Here is a 27,178-nt window from a genome sequence, read left to right on the forward strand (position 1 = left end):
CTCCTGAGACTCCATGCAGTCCTCCTAACTCTATTTCCTTGTGTCTCCCTCTCAATCTCTTTATATCTTTATTTTTCATTAATAAATTAGAGGAAGGTTCCTGCCCCAATTGCATTTAAAAGCAACAAGCTACTGGAGGTAAACGTACCTCCTGGTGGTCAGATCTTGCGTCCTATATTCTGCTGCTGCAGCGATGGCCGAAAGGGACAAGCGAGTTGACACCTGGAAACGTTTCTCCTCGATGGGACGAACCTCCTCTCCCCCCTCTCCCTCCGCCTCTTGGGTACCCGCTTACCAAAACCCGACTTCTCTTCTCCCCTGATTCGATTCCAATTCGACTCGGTCGGCGAAGCTACGAGCCAAGTCCAGGTACGCCGGCGTGAAACCTTCTCCTTCTGCTCTTCTGGTCGCTATATATCCCTTCTTTTTGAGCTCCATTCTAGTCTAGGGTTTGGTTTCTTCTTCCCCTTTTGTTTGTATGGAGGACTTAGGGTTTCTCGTTTCGTACCACAGACACCATATAACAAGTCCGGGAAAAAGAATTCGTTTGTAGGGTTTCATTCACCCTCTCTCCATGTCTGCGAGCCCTTCCGTAGATGAGGCCGCGGCCCTCTATTCGAGCAACGGAGGTGGCCAAGAAGGAGGCAGTACGTCTATGCCCGCGTCGGATCCCGGAGGAGGTGAGGAAACGGGAGGGGAATCAATGGTAGAAACCCTAGAGGAAAACCGACGAGGACTTGTTGATTCCGGTGGTGCTGATTCAGCTGAGAAGCCGGAATTGAATGTCGGGGAGGAAAGAGATGCGGCGGGGGCTGATGAAGTATCGGGCGCAGTTGTTCCTGAAGGGGCTGAGGGTGGGGAGAGTCGCAACGGGACTGGTGTCGAGCTTTTGAAGGAAAACGTTGCAGCTTTCAAAGAAAAAGGGCAGGGTGTTGTGCCTAACGAAGTGAAGGAGCATGATTTGGTTGATGAGTGCTTTCAAGATACGGAGGTTGGCAATCTGGGCTCCAGAGGGCAGGAGATGGGGGATGGATGCAATGGCGATCAAGAGTTGATAGCAGATGCGCTGGAGACCGGGAACATTGGGAGAATTGCTCTTAAAGAGGCTAAAGCTGAAGGCTTGGAGAGTGTGGCAGATCTGGGAGGAAATGTGGAGGATGTTGTGGAGATCAGAAAGGGAACCGAACCCATGAAGGAAAAGGAATCCTGTCCAGAGAAGAGAGCAAGCGCAATGAATGATGTGACGAGTGGTGATTGGGTTGACAGGAAGGCCGAAGTCATTGAAAGCAATGTATGTCCGAGTGAGTTGGTGCCGGGAGATGAATTGGGTGGTGATCAGAAGCTGAAATTAGACGTCAAGGAGGCAGAAAGTGTGATGGGGGTTGCAGAAGCAGCAGCCACAGGTACAGGTGGAGCAGTTGAAGTTGATGGCTTGGAGGGTGAACCAGCTAGTGAAGGGAAGGTTGATGTCGTGGAGACAGGGAATAAAACTGAATTCCTCAAAGAAGATGAACCTTACATAGAGAAAGAGCAGAGCAAAGCAAATGATGTGAAGGGTCATGATTTGGTGGACAAGCAGCTTAAAGCTAAAGAGGGCATTCTAGGTCCTAACGGTTTGGAAATGGAAGATGGATTTGGTAGTAAACAGAAGTTAGAAATTAATGTGGTGGATGGAGAAAATGTGGAGTGTGAGAAAGGAACTGAACTCATGAAGAAACAGATCACAAACCAGAACTTGGATTGCAAAGTGAGGGGCCAAGATTTGGTTGATGAACACCTGCAAGCTCCTGAGGGAGATGTGGGTTCCATGGCATTGGAAACAGAAAATAAATTGGGTGGTGATGAGAAGCTGGAAGCCAGTGTTGGTGATGCAGGATCCGGAGTGGGGACTGTCAAAACCCAGGCTGCGGTTGCTTTTGCAAGGGTGGAAGCTGATAGGTCAGAGGGTGTAGCAGGTCCGGGACAAATACAGGTTGGGGTTGCAGAGTTTAGCAATGGAACTGAACTCCCCGAGGGAGTTTTATCTTGTCCAGAGGAGGATAAGAGTTTGGTTGGTGAGGTAACGGACCTTCAGGCTGCAGAAGGAACACTTGTTCCTAAACTGTTGGAAACAGATAATATTTTGGATGGTGACCAGAACCCTGAACCAGGTGTGCTGGAGGTAGGATGTCTATCAGAGCCTTCAAATTATCTTGGAGGGGAGGAAGCTGAGAGATTGGAGAGTACGCCAGAATTGGGACAAGCACAGCATAAGGTTCCAGAGACTAGTAATGGAACTGATCTCACCGGGCAAGCTGTGTCTTGTCCACAGAAGAACCAGAACATGGTGACTGAGAAGGGAGGTCATGATTTGGCTGATGCGCATGGGCAAGCTTCAGAAGGAGACGGCAGTCAGAACCAATCTGTATTTGCGGAGAGTACTGGTGGAAATAAAGACATGGAAGAGGGGCTCTTTTTGGGTAGTAATCAAGACACACAGATCTGCTCAGCAGGACGCGGAATTGAGGCGGTTGAAGGGTCACTGGTGAGTGGTGATCAAGACAGAGATCATGAAGCTTCTGTTTCTCAAACATCTGTGGTAAACACAGATCAGAATAACCAGGAAGTAAGCAATGCTATTCATAGGGAAGAAACAAAGGAGGTGGATTCACTGCCTGTTGATGATGCTATAATTGAGCAAGGAGATCATGTTGTAAAGGATTCAGACCTGGCTGATTCAGGTGTAGAGGTAAACAACCCAGATTCTCATGTTATTGATGACCTAGTGGGCAGTGGACCAATTGTGACTGCACAATCAGAAGCAGGCTTGGCTGAAAGTGTTGTTGATGCAGCAGTGCGTGCAGATAAATATCCTTCTGATGAGAATGCGAGGGACAAATTAGATATTACTACAGCAGATGGGAACTCAGTTTTGGTTGGCACAATTATGGAATTAGAAAGCAAAGGAAGGCAGCCAGTTGATGAGAATACAAGTGGTAAAGGAGATAATACTATGGCTAATTCATGCCCAGATTTAGAATCAAAGTTTGTAGGAACATGTCCACTTGCTTCTGTTCTGAATGATTCAAAGTCATCTGTCACTCCTGGTTTGCTAATGGCCTCAGAGCTATCTGTATCTGGAAAGAATCAAGAGAGAGAACCCCAGTTCAATGGTTTGCTGGTTGAGAGGAGTGATGACTCGATTGTTCATGAAGCAGAATCTTCACCGGGCATATGTCAAAACATGGACATGGAATCCAGGGTTCTCAAGGATGAAACTTCTCTGCCTGAGGCGTGTCATGAAAAGAAGATTCTGCTCAAGTTGCAGAATCTGATAAGAAGAGCCCTTTGCTGGTGGATAGTGTGGCAAATATTGTTATTGGTGCAGGTGGTACTACTGAGCAGAATGTGCAGGTTGATGAACAAGGACATTCAAAAATAGCTGAGAAGCAAGTTGTGAAACGTGTTGGCATAAGGCCTCGAACTTCCACCGCTGGAAAGGATCAGCATGCTAGTTACTTCTTGCCTCTTCAAGACAAGGATGCTTTCTCTATTTCTGATCTGGTCTGGGGTAAAGTAAAGAGCCATCCTTGGTGGCCTGGCCAAATTTTTGATCCTTCAGATGCATCGGATTTGGCAATGAAATATCAGAAGAAGGATAACCTCCTTGTCGCATATTTTGGAGATAAAACTTTTGCATGGTGTGAAGAACCTCAGCTGAAGCCTTTCGAGACATATTTCTCACAGATGGAAAAGCAGAGCAGTTCAGATGCATTTGTAACTGCTGTTAATGATGCACTAGATGAAGTCTCTAGGCGGACAGAATTGGGAATGACCTGTTTTTGTTTGCCTGAAGTAACTTATGCTAACATTAAGTACCAAACAGTTGAGAATGCTGGTATACGAGAAGGGATTAGTAGATCTGTTTTTGACAGGTCTCTGGTTGTGGATTATTTTGAGCCTGGCAGACTTCTTAAATATATTCAAGCCTTAGCCCAGTTACCAACTGGAGGGGCTAACAGACTTGAGCTCGTGACAGCTCAGGCTCAGCTGAAGGCCTTTTATCGATCAAAGGGGTATCCTGAACTTCCTGTTTTCCTAAGTGGTGGAGGATTGATGGAGAATGATTCTGAGGTCTCACCCTCTGGTAGTAAATTATTTGGGAAAGATACCATGGAACACTCAACGCCTACTCCCATGGAACTAAATCTTGGGAAGCGCAAGAGAGGCAGAGGGAGGCCCTCCAATAAAGAAAAACAGATGTTGGAGGATGCTAAAAAACAAAAGAACTTATCTGAGCTAATGGAAGAAAACATTGTCTCTCCTCTGGCAAATGATGGCAAAATTGGATCTGCAGTAAAAATTGATGACGATTCGATGTCACTTTCTTCTGAAAAGAAACGCAAGGTCATTGATTTTGATTCTGATTACTCAGAGAGAACTAAGAAAAAAAGGCTTGATTCTTTAGGAGATTTGGTTACCAAGTCACCATCTCCAACTCCTAGTAGTTCATTCAAGGTTGGAGAATGCATCCGTCGAGTTGCAAGCCAGTTGACTGGTTCTCCACCTATCCTTAGGTGCCATGGTGAAACATTCCAGAAGAGCATTTCCAAGGCTGAGCATAGAAGATTTGATGTTGTCGATACTGAGGCTTCTACTCACGCCGGTGTAGAGAACCCAAGAATAAAGATAGGCATATCAGGGGATACCTCCCTGGATGAAATGCTGTCTCAGCTGTGCTTAGCCGCAAGGGATCCTATGAAGGGATACAGTTTTCTGTCAACTATAGTTAGTTTCTTTACTGATTTCAGAAATTTTTGTGCCTCAAGTTCTTCTAAGGAAAAGAAGAATGTTCAGAAAATTGGAGGTAAAAGGGGAAGGAAAAGAACTGTCAATTCTCAGTCACCCTCTTCTGATATGTCGACCCCTGATCATATGCAGGATTCTTATTGGTCTGACATGATATACCATAACAGCTCAACAAATGATCTTAAAAGGAAAGGAGATGCTCATATGCGGAGCCTAAGGAAAAGGAGGAAATCTGGAGGGGAAACATCGCTCTCTTTGTCATTAGGCCGTATATCTGGTACCGCACGACATCTGCAGGTTGGAACCATCAGTCCTAAAATAAAACAAGCATTGACAACAGAAAGATCAGTAATCAGTTTGGAAGAAAAAATTGTTGATGAGTGCACGCCAACTGCACTGGTTTTGAGCTTTAATGGATCAAGTTCTCTTCCTTCTCAAACGGATCTCATTAGGATTTTCAGTCGTTATGGACCTCTGAAGGAAGCGGAGACAGAAGTTCAAAGCAAGACCAATCGTGTCAAAGTAGTCTTCAAGAAACGTGCTGATGCTGAAATAGCTTTCAGTAGTGCAGGAAAGTATAGTATTTTTGGGCCAGCACTTCTTAGTTATTGTCTTAGATACTTGCCATCAACACCTAATGCTTCTCCAGACACCCCACCACAAAGCAAAAATGATGCAGGATCCATTGAAGGTGGCAAGTTAGAGGTTCCAGATGATGCTTCTCCAAATACTCTGTCACAAGGCAAAAATGATGCAATACCCATTGAAGGCAGCAACTCAGAGGTTCCAGATGATGCTTCCCCAAATACCACACCAGAAGGCAAAAATGATGCAGTACCTGTTGAAGGTGGCAACACAGAAGTTCCAGGTGATGCTTCTCTGAGTACCACACAAGTCAAAAACGATGCAGCACTCATCAAAGATGGCAACTTAGAGGTTCCTGATGCTTCTCCAAATACCATACCACAAGACAAAAATGATGCAGCACCCACCGAAGGTGGCAATTTAGAGGTTCCAGGCTGTATGGCTCCAAATATTACACCCCAAAATGAAAATGATGCAGTACACATTGAAGGTGGCAACTTAGAGATTCCAGGTAGTACTTTTCCAAAAGCTAAACAATTAGATAACGATGATGCAGTACCCGCTGAATGGGGCAACATAGAGGTTCCAGATGATACTTATGCAAATGTCATGCAAGACGAAAAGGATGCAGCACCAATCAAAGATGGCATCTCGGAGATTCCAGGAAATACTTCTGCAAATATTACCCCACAAGATAATAATGATTTAGCAGTAATCAAAGATGACAGCTTAGAGGTTCCAGGTTATACTTCTCCAAGTACTACCGCACAAGACAAAAATGATGCAGCTTTACTTGAAGATAGCAGCGTAGAGATTCCAGGCAACACTTATCCAAATACTACCACACAAGACCAAAATGATGCAGCACTTGTTGAAGGTGTTATTTTTTATCATCTCATTCCTTGTTTTTAGTAGGTAAAAATTATGCTGCTTTTGAATTATTCTGGCTCATCAAACCATTGGTTTTTTTTAGGTAAAGCAGAAATTGGTGTTGCATCAGATGTTGTGCAAGTGGAACTTGTGGACAGAGGGTCGGTTGAAGGGGTTGTTCAGGTGGATAGTCAGGCTAGTTAAGTATTATTATCTTCGTTTTTCCTGTGAGGTAATTCCACTTTGCCCATTTTCTGTGCTGAAAATATATTTTAGGGCAATTCAAATGTGTGTTGTATAGAAGTTGTAAGCTGACCTCATCAAGAAAGAAATATCCTTGCTGAAATGGTAATCTGTTTTAAAGCTTTTAGGCTAACTTCAGTGATTCTATTGAGGTTGTGAAAGTTTACTTAAGAACATCTGACAACTATGTCTTGATCGTTTAAGATGTCAGAATTATAGTTAGTCTTGATCGTTTAAGATGTCAGAATTATAGTGAGCAGGTTTTGTTCCGAAACTGAAATTTCTTGATTGAGTCCGAGGCTACAGGCTGACACTGGTTTATGCTTTTATCTTATATCATGGCATTAATGACTACTTGTAAAGATACCATGTAAGTTCTTGCTCTGTACTTTTTAGACCAAGTGCAAGCCATATAGTCAGTCTTTTGCAGGTAATATTACAAGAAATTATTATCAGGAAATAGGAGCTTTTGATCCATGAATTTATTATGGCTTTTATATGAGTGCTTATAGTTACTGGTTGTTCTTCTTCAACTTTACACGACCGTATAAACTATTTATGGTTGTTTACTGAAATCTTGGTTCTTTAAAATACGTAACAAGTATGAGGGGCTAAATCTCAAAGCTTGTGAAGCAACTTGAGCACATATGCATCTTCTATATGATTATGTAAAAAAGTGCCGTTTAATGCACCAAGGAGCTTTAGGTGTGCTTGTTCAAGAGATTGGACACGGGACCATTATCTTTTGAAGCCATAAACTTAGGGTCCTAGGCAGCATCGTATGTCCAAACACTTTTGTATGGTGAGCTGTTAGGATTTTATGCTCCAGTTTAGTGTTGAACAGACTATTTATTTGCTCATTATTAAAATGATTTGAGCATTTTATTTAAGATTAAATGCCTTATCATTGTTGATGTATTTTATATTTTACACATGCCATTTGGAATTGATGAAACCAGTGTATAAGTCGCAACTGAATTGTGCAAGAGCGAGAATGGGTGTGAATGACTATAGCTTTGTCCAGTTTTAGCTATAGAAGCTGCATCGGGCAATACCTGACCAGCACCTGACAATCCACCAAAATAATCAGGTTAAGGTGGAGGATTTTTCATGATCAGGTTAGGTTGAAGTTTGCCTTGCTAAAAGTTGTCCAGATTATATATAATTAGGTCCAGGCTTGTTTTTGTCCTGCAAAGTCACAAGGGGGCAGTCCAAGAATTTCTTGCTGTTCTCAATATGTGAGTTGAGTCATAACTCTAGGGGCAAGCAAAGTGGATTGCCTTCGACACTTAAAGACTGAATGAAAGGGTTTAAGAGGGAGCTGCAACAAACTCTAGGAACCATCTTACCCTGTCACAGACTCCACCACATCAATCACCCTCCTCGCATCTCAAAGACAGTCATCTTCCTTCCGCAACCTCTTATGCCCCAAATGGCTGGAGAAGGGGCTTTTTGGAGGATTTGTGGAATTCGGGGGGTGAAGAGACAGAGTGGACAGGGAAAACGTAAGAAGCAGGCAAGGGATGGAAGAAAATAGCAAGAGTAAATTGTGCTGTGCACTTATGGTTTTGAGTAGCTTTTGGTAGGGGATAAAAGGTAGCAAAGATAACAAAAAGCTATATCTGTTTGTATGATGTTGGTCTCCATCCTCCGTTCTCTAAGACGGTCGGCTGCCCTCTTCTCTCTCTCTCTCTCATAATATTGTGGAGTGAACCCACCCTCTCTTTCTCATGCCTTTCATGTTCTTAAATAATCAGGTTGATGGTTGTTTCAAATTTGCAAAAAAAAAACTGGGCGTATGTCTCAGTCTGCCAACTTCAGCATGACTATATATAGGCTGCATTAAGGGTTAGCTCAATGCTGACCTGACTAAATTCCAATCTCACTTCTTGTTATTCTTGTTGAATTCAGATGTATTCTTCCTACACCATGAACTAGGCCAAAACCATGGCTCTACTATGGTATGCATTACTTTATAGAAATAGGATGGCCTTGTTGATTTATTGGCCCCATTGCACAACCTGCTCTGCTTAAAAAATTGGGTGTATGGTCCAGTGAACTGAAGATGACTTGTTTATATTATTGAATATAATGTCATAATATTGATACCATTATTATTTAAGGGGGGGCTACATGGTTATAACCACATCAAAAATTTTATTCGTATACTTAGAACCACTTGCTATGCAATGGAGTGGATGACTTTACCTTTTAAAACATAAAAACAGATCAAGTACCTCCTACCCCAGATCCTTGGGAATCCATCATATTCCACAAAAACAACCAAGAGTAACAGAGGAACCCCAAGAGTCTTCAGATATAGACAAGCTAAACAACACAGCAGCCCCAGAAGTTCCACATGTCAGTGATCAGCTGATCGCCATTCTTCTGTAAGCCAGTACTCGAGCTATCATCAGTTGATCGAAAACCCTGATACTTTTTTTCCCCCCATAGGGTATAAAATAGAGCTTTCAATAGGTTGGTAAGTAGATTTGAGAAAAGACAAAATGTAAAGGATATGGAAGGGGAAGAAGAATGAAGGGAGGAAATGTGTCTGGGAATCTTCAAATGCAAGAGATGATGTAGACTCCTTGATCACAAGCTTCAAATCTTTCTGCACTCAAATTAATTCCAACATCAAGTCACTATATGTGCTTGATATGCTGAGGTTACTTGAAGAAGAAAGATGAAATCCTGAGACAAATCTAGATCATTGGACTGAAAAGACAGTCTCCGCCATTAGAACTAAGCAATTATACTAAATGCTATAAGACTTGTATCAGTGCCCTTAAGGAGCTTTATAATTGGGTTTTGCCACTAAAATCAATCTTGTCGACATTGTGTATTATGTTTGATGCTGCTAAAGTAGGTGGCCTAGTTCTAAGCACTTGTTAATATTTCAAACTTATTTCTATTGACGAAATGTGTTTTGAATAGTTCTGGGTGTTTGGAGTGCTCTTTGCAGATGCCGATGCCCTGGTTTTAGGTCTAACATGAATTTTATTTGGGGATGTCTTCCTTTTGCTTACTAGTGGACAGAATGCATGAATGGTTGCTCATACTGTGTACCATAATATTGCTCATTAACTATGACTTAGTAGTTAGCACCTTGATTTGCATCATCCCCATTGTCTCTGTTCAGGTCTGCCCAGAAATTCTCCAACTCAGCTTTCACCAATAACCGAACTGGCTGCACGAGGAACTACTGACTTCCAATTAAAGGTTTAGTCTCTCCTCTAAGATTCAATAGCATATTCCATTTAAAAATTTATCTAGAGATGGAGAGGAAATGGTTGTGCAAGTGTTTTGAATGACTTAAACCATATTATTTAGGGATATAATTAACCATTGAGATGCTTTCTGGCAATTTCTGCAGTGTCTCTTGCTTCTAGAAGATCTTGTTATAGGGTATCATGGGCAAACGTTTCAGCAGAATGGAAAAAATAAAAAAGATTTGACTTCCTCCAATACCTAGTCTTTGTCCTTCCTCCCCCACCCCACAAAAAAAAAACCCAGAGACAGTTGCAGGAAAATCAAAAAAATGAATTCCAATGTTCATGACATAACAACCTCCTGCCCTGCAATTACTCTAGTGAATAAGATTTTCTGGAGAACATATTGATATCCCCTCCTCAACAAAAGAAAAGGAAAAGAAAAGAAAAGAAAGAAACACGCACACATGCAAAAGAAACATCAAAAAAAAGGGCTGTTATGTCCATAATATAACTCCCTTCTGCCCTGCTATCACTCTATTGCATAAGATTTGCTGGTATGCGTATGTCCTCTCTCCCAGGGCATGCTCATAACTCCCTCCTAAAATTTGCATTCTTAGGGTGTCCTTCCAAATTCTTGACATTGTGCTACTACTAATTGTATCATTTCATGGTATCCACCTTTGATCATCTTATTCTTGCAGAAATGTCCAGAGTCTCAACTCACTTGCCTATGAGTGCCTTATTCATGTTTCTGAGATTCTGTGACTCTTAGGCGTGGTTTGGATAGGATGGGTCGGTAAAATGTTCTCCAATACTGATGTCTGCTGAATTTTATGAAACTTCCTGTTTGGGAAAAATATTTTAACAGTTTTAGCCAATCCAGATATTTCGCAAATCCAGAAAGATAGGTTTTTTAAGAGACATGGTGTTCCACGTTTTTCGCAAAATGGGATCTCCCACTTTCTTAAAAATCATGTTTTTACAAATTCTAGTTTTCTGAAAACAATTTTTATAAAACTTTCAACCAAACAGCACCTTAGGATCACGGACAGAGTATTCTCACTGAGCTGGATATATATCCCCTTACATAATTCCGTATGCCTTCTCACCTTACAATTAATTCTAAATGTTTTACTGTGTGTCAAACAAGGTATGGACCTTGTAAAACAACATCAATCCAATGATATTTTAGAGTAGCTGTTGGGAAAATGCCATCATATTAATAATTAATCTTTGGGACAAGTCCCCTTACTGTAATTTTCTTTTTTTGCGGCTATTGTAACATGATGTCATGATTTCAGATACAAATTTATCTAAATGGAATAATGAAAATTTTAAACAATTAACGTTTGGAAATTGGCCAGGCCAAAACATAGTATTTGGAATGCAACTTCAGTTTGCTTTAAGTTGATGATGTAGTTAGAATTGAGGGGTAAGCTTTCCCCCATTGGTTGTAATATTCACAGCATTCCATGTAGATTTTAAGTGCATTTATTTATATTTTATGTAATGGGGTTACCGATATATAAAAATTTGTGGATTATGCATGGTTTCAAGTTCCAACTTCTGCTAGTTGGCATGCGCCACATTCTGCAAGTATCAGCATGACAGCTGTTATTTTGTAATATTTTTAGTATTTTTTTCAAAATTCTTTTGTCTCGAAATATGGCACTTGCGCCGGCATGCCTGGTGTCACCAGCAGCTGAATCCTTGTTATCCCGCATTTGTCAATATTTGGATGACATCGGTCAACATTAGGTTGTCCCGGATGAGTTTATTTAGTAGTAATGATTTTGCATGATCCATGCAGCCATGCTCCTTTGTAGAAAAGCAGCATAAGTATATCCAACTTCGTAATGATGTGTTGCGTATTTATTTCCTCCTTTAGAAACACCTTTGTGAATTCATTGCTTTTTGATAGGATTAAATGCCAAATGATGAATATCATGGAGTTTGAAAGACCTTTGTTTTGTGATTTAGGCTTTAATTTGATAGTGGAACTGCAGTCATGAGATAAGAGATGCAATAATTCATCCCATTGATTGTTGGTGCTATGTTGAATCATATGCTTTAATTATCATTGATTTGAAGATTTATAGGTTGGAAAAATAGAGTTACAGAGAATTTGTAGATCCTTGTGTAACATTCTTTTTGTTGCTTTGATTTGAAAATCTGGGAGAACAGAATTGCTGTAATTGCTAATGAGAATGTATATGCTGAACCTTCTCTTGTGTGTTGCTTATCAACTCGATCATTGTTATGACCATTTATTCATGCATTAATTCATATGCTTTCCTCTTTCAAATGTGTAGAAGTCAGTATATGTTGAGGTCAGCTTGCAGTGAACTAGAAAAGATATATAGAGAGAGATATATTTTTTAGGTGAAGGGTGTATGTAGCACTAACAGATAATTATGTTCTTAAGATATCTGCAAGTACATTCTGGATGACTTCAGTGAGAGAGCGATACACAGAATTTCGATGGGAAAGATGACAGAGAGATCAATCAAGATTTGGGTGAAAATGGTGAGAAATTTAAAAAAGAAGGTACTCTTCATACTATTTTAGCATCCTAAAAATGGCGCACAATATACGAGCATCGTTGGTGAAGTATGCATGGTAAAAGTTGCTTTGTCGAGTTTGTGCCTCTCTTTTGCTCGCTAACATGGTAAAAGAAGTTGATAGACTGGTCACCATTTGCTTGCCCTTTGCTGTATTATTAAGGAAAGAGGGAGATCTACTGGATATAGGCTTTCTTGAATGGTATGTGAATGTACTGGGATGATTATTGTTGTCAAAATGATTTCTGGTAAGCTGGATTTTGACCCAAAATCTTGCAGTTATATTTGTTCATTGCCAATCATAAAGTTGGGCAATGGCAGGAAGAGGAAAGGTGGTTGAGGGGGTGCAAGACCCCGACGCTGAGAAGAACCAGGAGCCTGTCTGGATGAAGAGCCAACTCTTAAAAGACTCCATCGTCACAAAGAAGTGAGAATCTGGCAGTGTTATGCAGCACGCTTCATGGTGACTTGGCTCAGAATCTGGTCATGACACTGCAATGTTCTGACGATTTCGGTCTTGAGACCCACAGCTATAGCCATCCCCCTCTGTGGCAAAGTGGTAAGCAAGTTAAAGGAAATTCTTGACAAATTATGACATCAGAGGATTTGCTTAAATCAAAATGAAAATTCTTATTGTTCTAGTTTCCTAATCTCCTTGCCAGGAAACCAGATATTGATGCCTCAAGAGTAAGGTTTTGGCAGGCTATTGCTTGCACATAAGCTTTTTATGTCCAATTTTCAGGTTGTAAATTTCGAGATTCTAGATCTCAGTTCAGAGGAGTAATTTCAACTCTTGTGTGTTGGTTTTAAAATCAGCTAGTTCTTTTACAAATTTCTCTGGCTGTTCAGGCTTGGATCGGTGCGGCCGGGTTATATTGAAGGGGTGTGTTCCTATACTTGCTTTTTCCAAGTCGACTTCTCTTTTTTTTTAAACCATAGGTCACGGTTCTCTTTTTTAAACCTACGCTGCTTGTGCTCAGCTTATTTTCAAGCAAACGAGCTCAGCTGAGCCCGAGGCTCCGAGCTACTCATGGATGGCTTGGTTCTTTTTCATGGGTTATTTGAACTTCAAGGGGACTTCCTTGTCCCATTTCAACAAAGTTTGGGTGGAGAGCATCTAGGTGTACTTTACCTCATCCTGGAGCGAAGGATGATGTTTCATGGTGGCATAGTACTTTGATCGCAGCGTAAATGTTGTAAATGCTTATGCTTCAGATGGACCTGAGCATGATGCTGATTTCTAAATTTAAATCGCCAATCAGCGGATAGATTGGACTGTGGGTGGTCGATGTTTTTGATGGAACCTGGAATCCCTGGGATAAACCATTTTTCGAATTCCATTAATGGCTTTCAAATGAGTCAACAAACACGTGGCGATTGGGCAACTCTTTTCAACTCTTTTCAACAAACACGTGGCGATTTCATTCATGTCGACGAGCACAACCTTGGTTTCATGCGCCAATAATGAATGTTGCTTTAACTTGACGCAAACAAACACGCACCATAAAGGGAGTCCACAAGAGGAAGCACGTAGCTTATACCTACAAGGTTAAAAGTAAAAATTTTATAAAAATAATAAATGTAGCCCAAATGAGATTGGTGAGATAGATGTATTATAATACGACAAGTAATAGAATATAAAAAAAATTATTTCGTAAGAAAATAGAAATAACACTAATAGATGATAATTAAGAGAGACGTGGTTCGAAAATGTACAATATAGATTAAGGAATGCACTAACATGAAGAAATAATTATATATATATATATATAAAGAGAAGTAGAATAGACTGAATGTCATGTAAAATAAATAGTCGGAAAGGATTTAACATCTCTACATGATCCTAAACAAAGCAGAACAGAGAAAAAAAAGATTCATAAAATCAACCTTAACTAGTTTGTGATCAAGTCTTAGTTGAATTAAGTTGAGTTATTGCCGGATATAAATTTTTTTTTTTTTGTGGCAGGCTAGATTAAAAAAAAAAAAACTCTTGGAATTAGAACTGCTCAAAACTGATTTTATATCTCTAACAGAAAATAAAACCAACATTGCTGATTGTGAACTAGGGCGAAATGTTTAAGGTGATAATAAATGTACGTCCCATGTAAGTGAAAAATATGCACATGGGCCTTGAATTATTGTGCTAGTTTTTGCAGACTCAAAAACAAATTTAGTTGAGGTCCACCAACCACGGGCCCTACGAGGCGGCCGACACTTAGTGGGTTTATGTGAAACCACATGATCAAAAAGCATTTCCCAATAGTGTCTACTTTTATCTATTTTACTTTCTAAAATATTATTTTCTACTTCTAAATAAGGTATCAAGCGAATGCATGAAATACTTTATTAATTATTACTAATTCATCATAGTAGAGTGTTGTTGAGAGATTTCCAACTTTACTTTTCAAGTGCTTGCCTAATATTCAAACGTAACCCAGTATCATTTGATGACAACAACAGCCATGCATAACATTGTAAATCAACTATTATGGATCGATGTTGGTTTGGTATGGTTGTGGAAAAAAAAATAGTTAGCCATCTAATGGGGAGAATATTGGCCATCTTGATCTTGGATTGTCTTGAGGTTCCTGACTTTAGTTTTGTCCGAGGTGAATGACCTCAATATTGGCTAGGATGTTATTATAGTCGGGCCAACCATAGAGTAACACTAAGAATCACTAAATAAGCTACAGTTATGATCTCAGCAATGATTACGCCAACTCAGCCGTAAATACACAATCGACACAATTATTGCCATGTGCACATCACAAGGAGCTATTATTATGCAATTAACAGGCGATATCAGTTGTTGTCATGCAATTATTGCACTTCTATGACCTTATCCTATATACAAATGACCGGAAAGATTCTCAGATAAGCACACTTGAACTTTCTGCCACTTTTATTCTCTCTCATTCTTTCATTGTCGTTTTAAAATTTTATTGACTTAAGCTTTGGAGAGTCCTTCATCGAAAATCTTCTGGCAAATAAATTTCTTTATAGGTCAAGCTCGCATTTTGAAAATATGTCGATAGCTTTTCAGCATCCTAAAGTCTTTTATCGATTTTAGGCCGTCCTACTTTCCACCTAGGTATTAGCCGATTTTAATCGATCTCGTGCAGGACCACAGCTTGGATTCTAGATGCAACTGTATCCATAAACCACGTTGGAAGCTGAAGCAAACACACTCCGGGAGTCCGAGCTGCAAATGAGCATCACATGAGGAGGTTCATGATTACTACTTGTTGGAAAGGAAGGTCTATTTCTCCATGACAAGGATCCATCACTGGTCGGCTCTATTGGAGCTTCTTTTCTTGTCCTATGTGGCATTTGAGACTGGTGCAATTTAAAGACGTAGGTGAGTGTCCGCTGGGATCAACCGTTCTAGATTGTTAGATATCACCGCAGCAATGAGAAGTGGAGTGGTGATAATTAGCTTGTATATTTAGTTTGACAAATGGAGCCTTTGAACCTATCAATTTTAAAATATAGAATATAATTTGATATCGTTGCATTTAAATGGTTCTAAAAATAAAAAATTTAGTCGATATCATCAGATATAAAATTAATATAAATCATATTTATATTAAAGGGATAAATTAAATTAAAAAGGGCAGGGCGAGAAAAAAAAGAAAAAAGAAAATAAGGAGGCGAGAATAATTATTACTTATTAAAGGAGCCGCCATAGGGCGGCGGAGGAGAGCCGTTTAGACAACCGGGTCGGACCGGAGCCAAACGGACGGTTCAGATAACCAAACGTCTCTCTCCTCTTTTCATCCCAGTCGTCTCCTCCTTCCTCTCTTCTCCAGCGTCCGATCCCCTTTTCACCTCTCTCCAGCCCTCCCCCAAATCCCATCCCATCTCTCTCGCTCTCTCTCTTTCCGCGCTGCGCGCGCGCCAAATACAAATCTCCCCCAACCAATCCAAACGCTCGGATCTCAGGTAACGAACGACGCCTCCCTCCTATTTCTTTAGGGTTTCTCCGGCTGGTAGGGTTGACGGTGATCTGCGGCGATGTGGACCATGGATCCAGGGTTTTCCGGCCGATGGCGGAGGCACCGGCGAGCCCCGGCGGCGGCGGTGGAGGAAGCCACGATAGCGGCGGCGAGCAGAGCCCCCGATCCACCGTCCGCGAGCAGGATCGCTTCCTCCCCATCGCCAACATCAGCCGCATCATGAAGAAGGCCCTCCCCGCCAACGCCAAGATCGCCAAGGACGCCAAGGAGACCGTCCAGGAGTGCGTCTCCGAGTTCATCAGCTTCATTACCAGCGAGTTCAGATCTTTCTTCCCCCCCCAACACACACACAGACCCACCTCTTCCTCTTTCTATATGTCTCTCATATGCTATAATTTCTTGCAATTAATTTTTTGTTTGTTTGTTTTTGTATTGATTAAATGATTGGGTGATGCAGAGCGAGCGATAAGTGCCAGAGGGAGAAGAGGAAGACGATCAATGGCGATGATTTGCTCTGGGCGATGGCGACGTTGGGATTCGAAGATTACATCGAGCCGCTGAAGTTGTACCTACAGAAATATAGAGAGGTATTTCTTTGATTATGATTTTCTCTCTTTTTTTTTGGGTAATATTTTTGTTGATAATTTCGTTTAGGAAATATCTAGGTTCATTATCAGCCAAGATTTGTGAGGTTTCGTTGGGTTTCTAGTGCTCTATTTGATCTTCGTTGGGCTAATAAAGGCTTTGTTTGTTTTCTGTTCTTGTTGCATGGATTTGGGGGCGGATATGATATTCTAGATGGAGGTAATAACTTTCTCTTTTTCTGATTCATATGCCATTTGTCTGTTTACTTTATTCCATTAGAATGTTTTTGAAGGTATAAAACGAAATCTGAATTCATATACTTTAAATGTATATTTCTATTAATCTTTTCTGATGCCAATGGCTAAAAATTCATTGTTTTTTTATCCAACACGGACTCAAGCCTATATATCTGATTTTCCAGATTGGTTTTATCAAATTGATGAGCTACGAGTTGATCTTTTCATCTTTTTTTTCTTCTGCAAGCTTGTATTTGATTCTTGTACACATATGTTCACATCAAACGTGAAGGTGTCATCCTATCCATGTGATGTTATCTGTGCATGTGGGAGGCTGGGAGTTGCTAAGTAAAGAAAAGTGGGAGGGGTTCAAGGAGGCAATTACTTCCCAACTCTTTTTGCAATCAGGTTTCCATTTATAAAGGTTTTAGTGATACCATGAAAATTGGGATGCAGAATCCCTACACCCTCTGAGCCTTCCAGCTTCATCTTCCAAACATTCTCACTTGGTTGATATAACCTGGTTGGTTGGTTGGTCACTTAGTATTGCTAAGGTTTCGTATCTATTTATACCAGAAATGGATATCAATTTCAATGATTATTTGTGTCAGAATTTGCTTCAATGTAGGCAGTTAGGACTATCATATGTATCCTTTATAGGGGTCTATATTTGAACATGAGATAATTTTGAGTAATTTTGACAGGGTGATAGTAAGTTATCTGCAAAAGGTGGAGACAGCTCTGCTAGGACAGATGCAGCAGGCCCTCAAGCTGGAAATCAACCTGGTACAAGTACCCAAGGGGTATCAGTTATTCTCTGAATTCCTTACTTTCTGGAAGATTTCATTATCTTCATTTGATACTTCTCAAATTTGACTTGTATGTGAAATCAGCAGATGGGTCAACAAGGATCTTTTACTCAAGGAATGAACTATATGCAACCTCAGGTATTCTGTATTAATTCTTTCTCTTCATTAATTCTATGGTGGAAGCCCTAGATAATCTTGCATTCTGCAACTTATAAATATTTGTAGACAACTTACATTAATATTATGGAGCCATAATAAGGGTAAGAATAAGATGTTAACCTTGTGCTTCTGTTGTAGATAATATGCTGATAATTAAGTTTTCTGAATAATTTTCAGTTTTTTGAATACTTTCACATGAATAAAATTTGTTTCTTGACAGTGTATCTCGCACAAGTAGGAGAGGAAAATGGATAGTCATGAAGTTGATGGGATATGTGTTACATGGAAAAAATGATGTATTGTGACAGGAGTGTCAAACATATGAGTCCTGTGATCGTGGGACTTCAGATAAGTCTCATAAATTTGTCTATTTTGGAATTTCTTTTAAGAAAAGGTGTGCCAGAGGTCAATGAAGATAAAGAACTAGGGAGCATTGTAATTACAAGAGCTATGCTAGTATGAACAATGTTGTGGTCTGTATATAATTGGTGGTAGGTTCATATCCATTGCAGTTTAAACTTTACACTGGATGAAGCAAATCTAATAGCTTCTAAGCTTACGTCTAAAGCTTGCTATAATCACACTCATAATAGTCTGATTTAAGTAGGAGGGATTCCTCTGAATTGTTATATTTGGTAGTACTAGAAATAACCAATTCTGGCTCTGTACTTGACCATCAGTTAATTTTTCCTCCCGCAACTTCATTACCGCCTTCAACACCTCACTCCCTCATGTTTGCTATTTTTGTAAACTCCATGTTCAATCGATTATAGCCATTCTACTCGAGCTTCTCTGAAGTAGGATTCCTCACGTTATTCTATGTAGTAGTGTTGATCTGGTATTCTTTAGATACATCCTTGTTAAAAAAAATTATCATTTAGAAGATGTTCTTTATTATTTTTTTAGTCTTGAATTGCTATTAGGATGTGTAGATGCATTTCTTGCATAAACTGCCGTATCCACTAAATTGATCGTAGATATGCCTTGGGAAATTGTAATATAAACTTGATCATTAAAGAAGGTAATCTTTCTGCTGCTACATTGATTTTTTTATGCTATTTCTATCAATAGTTCTCAATGTGGTTGGGCTTGTATGTTATAAAGCAACCTCTATGTCGATATAATCAGCCTTCCATACAGAAATTTGTTTAACCTTTAGATATATGTGAGTTCCATTTCTATTCTTAGTTAACTATGTATATATTGAATGGTCACGAAACTGTTGATCATATTCCCCCAATAAATAGTTGTTTATCTTCTAAAGATCCTTATTTTGCGAGAGGCAGCACTTTTCTCCATCTTTTCAATACACATAATTCATCTGGTTTCCTATGAGTTTGTCAGTCCGCTGATATTAGTGTGGATATTTCTCTTTTCCAGATCCATAATGGGGATATCTCAAGCTGAATGATTATTGGCCTATTTCTGCTAGCTGTTCTCTATTTCAGGTAATAACTCTTCCTGGTTGGACCTCTGCATTATGTGGAGGTTCTTTGAATATCTTTTCTCATCCAGGAATTAGTTCTTGCTGATCAGCATTTGTATTGTGCCACTATACATGAGCACTTCTCATCCAGTGCTTAGAATGGTGCTGCAATGAGTACATTATAGATCATTTAAGAAAATGAACCACAGGAGTAGAAGAAATATGTCATGGAGTCAACAGCCTGTTCTATGACATATGCAAATAAATCAAAAGAATTGCTTTGCTTCGGGTTTGGATAGCTCAAGAAACCAAATAATGTTGGTTGTGACCAAAGAGGTTTCCTTACCTATCTGAAGGAAATCTTTGATATGTGGAAAAATGTAAGGAAATAAACTCTCCAGTGGTTTATTCAAAACTAGCCCCAGATAGGCAGGATAAGACCTTTTATTCTGGTTATAATCTTCTGTAATTTTAAGGTTTCATTTATTTGTGAAAAAATGGCTGAATGGGTTACTTGCACTATAGTTTTTACAGTGACAAATACTCTGGCAAAAGCTTCAAACCTTGATAAGAGGAATGATCAATTTGACAAGAACAGTAAAAGAAATTAATACATGTCATTATCACTCAGTATGATCAGGGTCAGTATCACTCAGTATGATCAGGCAGTGAAGTGCAGTGAGAAATAAAATTCACTTGCTTTGATTTATGCCTGATAAAGAAACTAAACTGGCGATGTAGGTTTTGAATAAGCTGACCTGGTACAATAGGCTAACCTAACTCTGAGTCTCAGACCAATCTGAACTCAGTTTTGACTGTGTAATTTAGTTAGGGTCTAGCATTCTGATTTGAGTTTAGTTACAGCATTGACTTGTTTTTGTGACTTTGTTGTAAATAGTCAGAATAGGCAGTACCAATTCTGGTAGGATTCTGTTAAGTCAAGTCATGTCTGGCCAGAGCCAAACATCCTACTATCCTTCTCACCATGCCACCTCCCCCTTCCCCTGCGAAAAAAAGGAAAAAAGGAAAAAGGAAAAAAAAAATAAAAAGAGGTTGCTTCTTACAAAAATACATAGTGGGTTTACGAACTCGTTACTTCATTATTGACCAATTATGGTTTTTATTCTATCAAAACCACCTTTACTCGAGCCATTATTACTGACTGCTATAATTGCCTTTTGCCTTTAGACTTGCATTGCAGACTTTCACCCACTGCAAATTTGTTTGTTTAAGAGGGCTAGCATGAAACCCTACTTGACCCTACCAATTGCCTTCTAGGAATTTACCATAAGCATAACCATCAAGGCTTTTCCTAACTATTTGGGATCAGCTTTATGAATCCTTATTTGCTAAGATCTTGATGTGAATATATTAGACAATTCAGATAATTTAGCTAAAATTTTTCATGGTTGCTACCTTTGCAAGAGGAAGAATCATTCTCAAATTTTTGAAGAATTGAGTTCATAAAGTATTCATTCAAACTTTGTGGGGAAATTTTTTAATTGGCTCGCCCATATTATATTTTGCATAAATTTTTATGAAGATGCATAAAAGGGAGGTAGATTTATCACTGATGCCAAGTTTGGTGGACAAAAGTTTAGATAGCTGATAAAAATGATCATCTCCATTGCCTTTAAAAGTTTTGTTGCTGAAGAATAGAGTAGCATATTATTATTTCGAAAGTAGGTTCTTTTGCAGAGCAACTTCTTCTTGACCTTTTTGTCACGGACCAATAGAATTTGCCCTATCAAAGCCTGTGTAGTGCTCGGACTATCTCCTTGTGGCTGAGTAAGCCTTTACTTCCTTTTAGGCAGACCTTCCATTGAAGCTGCAAGAGAGAGTGAGCAGAGAGTAAGAAGAAGATTTATATTACAAATAAGAAGAGTACAAAATACTTGGGATGTTTCCTCTCTTAGAGGAACTCTCTACTCTGAGGAGTTGGGTTGCAGATGAGGTCCTCTCCCCTTTATATGGACCTAAGCTAGGATCCAAAGTGGCCAGGACCGTGCCACTTGTCCTTCATATGTAGATTAGAACTTGTCCTTCATATGTAGATTAGAACTTTTTGGATACAAGATATTTTCAAGCCACTAAAATATCTAAGAAATATCTAGAATATGGTTGAAATATCTTCAGAGTTCCGAGGAACCCTGGAAGCTTCTAGAGTCTCCTAGGGTCTGAGGGAGTTCTTATAGTCCTTTGGTGAGGCCATGACGTTCTCCCCCACCTATTGCATAGATATCCTCATCATGCCGTTGTGAAACTTGTTGATAGATCGTCTGTATTCTCCTCGGGACTCCACCAAGCGGTACTTTGTCTGTGCATTCCTTCACTTGCCTTAGGTGGCGAGTGGAGTTGGGCTCTTGTGTAGCATGTGTTTTCGGTTGCGTGAGGGCGTGTTTGGCCTCTGTCTGGAGCGATGGATGTGCTGATGGCATGGAAGACTGCTGCTGGGTTCACTTGATCAAATAAATGACATTCGATTTGACTCTCCTCGGTGACATTATCGTTATCGGGGATTAGAGGTTATATTGACATTGTGCCTCCACGCATTCCTAGTTAGCTTCACCATGTGGAAGTCCTGTCCACTTAACTAGGACCATATACCCTTGAACTCCAAGGGCCTTCGTTATTGGTCGGCCCACTTCTTCATCCATTTGACAACTTTCTCTAAGAATGCTTTTTGCAATGTTTGTCTTCTCTTTTATGTTTGCCGCGAACTATTGGGCCAAAGGGCTCTTGCTTTTCTCTCTTGCAATAAGAGTATCTGATGCAAGGGGTTGACAACCGATCGCTACCTCTAATGGGATTTAGCATGTTGACTTGTTCTTTTGGAGGTTGTAGTAAAACTAGGCGACATCCAAGTGATGCACCCATTCCCTTTGACTAGTATTCACGAATGTTGCAGATATTTCCTCGATAATGCATTTGCATGTTCATCTGCTTATCTATCTAGGGGTGGAAACTTGTGTAGAAGATTTGTTGGGACCCATGGGGTTTTAAAGACTTCCATCCTGAGCTTGCCGGTAAATGTGGGTCTTAATCACTTGCTATGTTTTCTAGAATCCCCCCAATACTTCACCATGTTGGAGATGAACAACCTTGCAGCCTCTTCTGTAGTGCAATTTGCAGGTGCATCAATGAAAGTACCATATTTGGAGAGATGGTCTACAACAATCATGATGGACCCAAGTTCTCCAACTTTAGGTAGAACATAAATGAAGTCCACGGACACCCTCTCCCATAGACGGCTTGGCATTGGTAAGGCTTAAGAAGACCTCATGATTTCTGGTGTTCTGCTTTGTTTTGTGGGCAAACCAGGCAAGCACGAACATAATCCTCTACATCTTCATACATCTTTGGCCAATGATAAACTATCTCAAGAAATGCCTCTGGCCATTTGGTATCATGACATTGTCTAAGTATTTTCTTTCTTACATTATCCCACTTAGGTTCAAACACTTGTTTCACTTAGTGTAAAGAACCTCATCACGTTCCCAAAAATCTTCGTGGCTTTCCTTCATTGGCCAACCTTAGAAGCACCTGAGCCGCAGGGTCTTGTGCAGTGTTGATACGGATTTGATTAAGAAAGTTTTTTTTGACTTGATATACTGAAGCTAGCTGCACTTTTCGACTAAGTACATTGGCTATCTGATTATTGGGCTTATATTCCGTCTATATATCAAATTTAGCTAGGAAATCTTGCCAGTGGGCCTACTTTAGCTAGTCTCTTTTGGGTTTGGAAGTAACTTGTAGCCACTTTATTAATTCGAACAACCAATTTGGAGCCAAGAAGATAATATCTCTTTGCCCTTAAGTAGTGCACCATTGACTCATCTACTTTTCGTTGACGGTATAGCGCCTTCGTGTCATTTAGCTTTTGGCTTTCATATGCAATGGGATGTCTCTCCTGTACCAATGCTCCTCCAATGGCAAAATCAGATGCATCAGTTTGGACTTTGAAAGGCTTAGAGTAGTTTGGTAGGTGCAAAATTGGCTCCTCTATCACTACCCTTTTTAACTCCGCAAATGCCTCATTGCATGTGGGGCGTTCACTATCATAGTTGATGCTTTCTCAGGAGGTCAGTTAGGGGTGCTACTTTGGTTGAATATCCTTTCATGAATCATCAGTAGTAGTTCACTAGTCCATGAAATGATTGTAACTCTGTGACAATTGTAGGACTCTTCTAGTCCACAATGACTTGGAGTCTTGGACCTTCTTTCTATCCATCCAGATGTTTCCATTGGCCTATCCAATGACCTAAAAGCATACATCTATGGCAAAGAAGCACTTTTCCTTCTTCATATAAAGTTGGTTTTCTCTTAACATGCAGAAAACCACTTTAGGTGCTTCACATGCTCTTCCATTGTGCGGCTATATATCACTATGTTGTCAAGGTACACTATCACAAATTGATCAAGGTAGAGCTGGAAGAGCTTGTTTATGAGGGTGCAAAAGGCCGTTGGAGCATTCATCAAGCCAAATAGCATAACAGGAACTCATAAGAGTCATATCTCGTGGCACAAGTTGTCTTAGTCTCATCCCCTTTCATGATCCATACCTGATCATACCTCGATTGTTGGCCAAGATTAGTAAAGAACCAGGCCTCGCCAAGTTGATCGAAAAGATGTGCCACCAGTAGGATGGATACTTATCTTTGATGGTCACCTTGTTAGTTAGTGCAAGGACGAAGGCTCCCATTACTCTTTTTCTCAAAAAAAACTAGGGTGGCCGAATAAAATCAGCATCCAAGAGTTCATTGAGTTTCCTCCTTAGTTGTTTAAGTTGTTAAGGCATCATTCGATGGGGCGCCATGGCAAGTGGCTTTACTCCTGGCTCTAGCTCAATTGCATGATTCACCCCCTCCTAGGTGGAAGCCTCGTTGGTAGCTCTTAAGGCATGATGTCTTTGAACTATTCAAGGACAGTTGCATGAGTGGAGGGACCTTCTTTGCGGAGTTCTCTTGAGTGCGGCGGGGTATTTCACATCACCTCGCTTGACCCTTTTGCAATGTTGCATGGTTGAAGGTGTTTGTATCCTGAATCGCTTCCTGCGAATAGCATGGATCATACAAGGGGTATTTTCCTCTGTAATACATATGACTTCGTGCTATTGTATGGGAATTGCTTTTACCATAGTGAAGAAGTCCATGCCCAGGATCACATGAAAATCATCCATCGGCGCGGCCATTAGGTTGGTGGTTCCCTTCCACTGAACTATATGCGCTCTTTTGGCCACTCCTAACACGGGCTTTGCCTCAGAGTTAGCTACCTTCATCTTGCTCGAGTCCTTTTCTAGCTTTAGATACATATGTTTTGCCTCCAAGTTGGCAATGAAATTGTAGATGGCCGGTGTCAATCATGGCCTTGGTGGCCTTGCCATTGATTTACACATCAACATGCATATGCTCTTTGTTTAGGGACTTGCTTTCACTAGCTTGCCCTTTCATGATGTTTACCACTCATAAGGCTTCCATTTGAGATTCTTTTTTCTCCTCGCCCTCCTTTGCACTGACCGTGCTAAAAGCCTTCTTCTTGGAGCAATCCCATGCTCAGTGGTCGCGAACACACATGTAGCACACTAAACGCTTCTTGCATTGGAAGTGCCCTTTAACATGGCATTGGAAGTCCCCCACTTTTGAATTTCTTGGGCTTTGGCATCTTCACCTCAGGGGTATAAGTTTGCTTGAACTCTATTATCTTCTCAACAACAACAATTGCAGCTTAAGGTCCTAGATTCCCTGATGTCTTAGCTCTTGTGCAACCCATGGTTGCAAGCCGTCCAATAAATAGAAGAGTCATTCCGCCTCATACATATTAGTGATGCCTAGCATTAGCCTCGCGAATTCCTTGACATGATCTCGATAAACCCCTTGTGCTTGAGATGTTGTTGGCTCTTGCACGCCAAGAACTCTACGTTCTCAAGGAAGAATCAGGCCTTTACCTCCCTTTTCTAGTCCTCCCACGAGTTGATGGTGCAGAGATCTTTTTCCATCTTCGAGCTCTGGCATCTCTACCAAAGCATAACATTACCCGTGAGATATGTGGAGGCTATTTTAACCTTCTCCTCCTTGTCCTTGATCTTGAGTGCCTTGAACTAACGATCAATGTTCCACAAGTTCTCAACTTCCGTGGCATCCCTTGTCCCATTGAAGCAATTAAACTCTGAGACCTTAAGCTTGGGTGCTTCCCTCATTGTGGCACACCATTGGCAACGGCCTTCTCAAGGAAAGTGGCCTTAGTTTTCAACTCAATCTCCTCCTCATAGCTCTTGAGTTTCTCCTGTTGCCGAACAAGATGAACTTCTTGAGTTAGGCCTAGAATATGTCCATGGCAATATGGACATTCTCCTCAATTGCCCCGATGTACTCATCCAATCAGTGGGAGTACCATGCTCCTCGGTATTATCCCTTGAAAGCTCTTGCCTTTTGCCCATCTTGCCTTTTTTCTTTGTTGCAGGCACATCGATAATTGTCTTGGATGTCGACATGCTCTTGCCCTTTATCTCGTCCTACTTTGGTACCAACTATCACGAACTTATGGAATTTGCCCTTATTAAAGCCCGTGAGGTGCCTAGATTACCTCAGGGTAGCAGAGTAAGCCTTTACTTTCTCTTGGGCACAGCCCTCAACTGAAGTTGCAAGAGAGTGGGAAGAGTACAAAATACTTGGGGAGTTTCCTCTCTTAGGGGAGCTCTCTACTTTGAGGAGTTGGGTTGCAGATGAAGATCTCTCCTCTTTACATAGACTGAAGCTAGGATCCAAAGGGACTAGAATCACCACCACTTATCCTTCATCTATAGATTAGAACTTTCTAAATACAAGATATTTACATGCCACCAAAATATCTAAGAAATATCCAGAATATGGCTGAAATATCTCCATAGTCCTTATGAACTCTGAAAGCTTCTCGAGTCCTCTAGGATTTTAGTGAATTCTTGGACTCCTTTGTGAGGTTGTGACATCTTGCTGAAATTCTTTGATCCCGTGAGTAGTTTTCTTTAGTGCCATCAAGTAACATCCAAACTGCCTTGACTATAATATTCCTCTGTTATCCTATATTTGCTTCTCATTATATATTACTTGTCATCTTCTTCCTTTGTTTTCATTCCCCTAGTTTCGCTCATTCATATGCATGTTCTGTTCGGCAAGAAATATTCGTAGATAATGCAGACCTGTTTCCTTGGTAGGAAAAGATGACATGGATTCTGATGATGGTTCTTGAAATGGTGCAGTAATTGGCAAGGAATCAAAGTCTTCATGGAAAGAACTGACTTGCTGGGTCTACAGGCTATATCTCTGCTAAAACTGATGACAGATCGTCTGAAGCATACTAGTACCATCTTCTTTTGGTTTGTAAATTAATTTGAATAAAATAATCTATACTTTGGGCGGTGTTCAGAATCATGCTCCATATTTGTCTTCTTTGTTGCGCACATACGGATGTCATATTTACTGTTTGTTGGTTTCCTTTAGCTAAAATAAATATTTGATGGTCATATTGCTTTAGTCAATATTACTGTGTCTGTGCAGAAGCTGAGAGAGGATGTTGCTATCCTAGTATCCTTAACGGATTTAAGTAGTCTCAATCTGTGAAATAAGTGCTGCCACTACCATCACAACAACAGGTCAATGGCTTTGCATGATACTCTTAAAGCAAGATGGAGGCTGCCGGTCCCCTGTATTATTTTTGGGTCGGAACATTTTGTTGAGCATCTTCTCAATGTTGTTCTTCATGATGTTAGC

General features: G+C 40.4%; 3 protein-coding genes across 44 annotated transcripts; all 3 read left to right on the plus strand.

Moving 5' to 3' along the window:
- The first annotated feature begins 137 nt into the window (after positions 1 to 137).
- LOC103702865 (retinitis pigmentosa 1-like 1 protein) lies at positions 138 to 3,718 on the plus strand. Its single transcript, XM_008785481.3, has 2 exons — positions 138 to 369; positions 514 to 3,718. Exon 2 carries the CDS (start codon positions 575 to 577, stop codon positions 3,419 to 3,421), a length of 2,847 nt encoding a protein of 948 aa, XP_008783703.2. The 5' UTR covers positions 138 to 369; positions 514 to 574; the 3' UTR covers positions 3,422 to 3,718.
- On the plus strand, positions 3,525 to 13,054 carry LOC120103883. 12 transcript variants are annotated; one of them, XR_003384818.2, is made up of 6 exons: positions 3,525 to 6,250; positions 6,347 to 6,475; positions 9,629 to 9,708; positions 12,127 to 12,464; positions 12,542 to 12,821; positions 12,925 to 13,054. XR_003384818.2 is itself a non-coding variant. In XM_026802910.2 (3 exons), the coding sequence occupies exons 1-2, from the start codon at positions 3,619 to 3,621 to the stop codon at positions 6,445 to 6,447; spliced, it is 2,733 nt and encodes a 910-aa protein (XP_026658711.2). In that variant the 5' UTR covers positions 3,525 to 3,618; the 3' UTR covers positions 6,448 to 6,475; positions 12,542 to 13,054. The 12 variants fall into 12 exon arrangements, 4 of the variants coding, with proteins under 4 accessions (XP_026658711.2, XP_026658712.2, XP_038980900.1 ...); XR_003384815.2 differs by having other exon boundaries at positions 12,542 to 13,054; XR_003384819.2 differs by lacking the exon at positions 12,127 to 12,464 and having other exon boundaries at positions 12,584 to 12,821.
- A 2,940-nt stretch (positions 13,055 to 15,994) lies between these two features.
- On the plus strand, positions 15,995 to 26,946 carry LOC103702864 (nuclear transcription factor Y subunit B-like). Of its 31 annotated transcripts, none has more exons than XR_005511222.1 (9): positions 16,028 to 16,204; positions 16,296 to 16,535; positions 16,676 to 16,805; positions 17,017 to 17,022; positions 17,744 to 17,825; positions 17,933 to 17,986; positions 18,228 to 18,355; positions 19,388 to 19,455; positions 26,668 to 26,946. XR_005511222.1 is itself a non-coding variant. In XM_026802909.2 (8 exons), the coding sequence occupies exons 2-7, from the start codon at positions 16,309 to 16,311 to the stop codon at positions 19,412 to 19,414; spliced, it is 510 nt and encodes a 169-aa protein (XP_026658710.1). In that variant the 5' UTR covers positions 16,000 to 16,204; positions 16,296 to 16,308; the 3' UTR covers positions 19,415 to 19,455; positions 26,668 to 26,946. The 31 variants fall into 31 exon arrangements, 20 of the variants coding, with proteins under 20 accessions (XP_038980912.1, XP_026658710.1, XP_038980906.1 ...); XR_005511219.1 differs by having other exon boundaries at positions 16,029 to 16,204; positions 17,744 to 17,848; XR_005511220.1 differs by having other exon boundaries at positions 16,030 to 16,204; positions 17,744 to 17,848; positions 17,936 to 17,986.
- Positions 26,947 to 27,178: the final 232 nt, after the last annotated feature.

The sequence above is a fragment of the Phoenix dactylifera genome, chromosome 3 (genome assembly GCF_009389715.1).
Source record: "Phoenix dactylifera cultivar Barhee BC4 chromosome 3, palm_55x_up_171113_PBpolish2nd_filt_p, whole genome shotgun sequence".
NCBI lineage: Eukaryota > Viridiplantae > Streptophyta > Magnoliopsida > Arecales > Arecaceae > Phoenix > Phoenix dactylifera.

Bases quoted from the DNA above. Each gene is read 5' to 3' on its own strand.
- LOC103702865 (XM_008785481.3), top strand. From the start codon at position 575: ATGTCTGCGAGCCCTTCCGTAGATGAGGCCGCGGCCCTCTATTCGAGC.
- LOC120103883 (XM_026802910.2), top strand. From the start codon at position 3,619: ATGAAATATCAGAAGAAGGATAACCTCCTTGTCGCATATTTTGGAGAT. The intron at 6,251-6,346 runs GTGTTATTTTTT...GGTTTTTTTTAG, and splicing joins TGATGCAGCACTTGTTGAAG to GTAAAGCAGAAATTGGTGTT.
- LOC103702864 (XM_039124975.1), top strand. From the start codon at position 16,309: ATGGCGGAGGCACCGGCGAGCCCCGGCGGCGGCGGTGGAGGAAGCCAC. The intron at 17,826-17,932 runs GTACAAGTACCC...ATGTGAAATCAG, and splicing joins TCAAGCTGGAAATCAACCTG to CAGATGGGTCAACAAGGATC. The intron at 17,987-26,667 runs GTATTCTGTATT...GAAATGGTGCAG, and splicing joins TGAACTATATGCAACCTCAG to TAATTGGCAAGGAATCAAAG.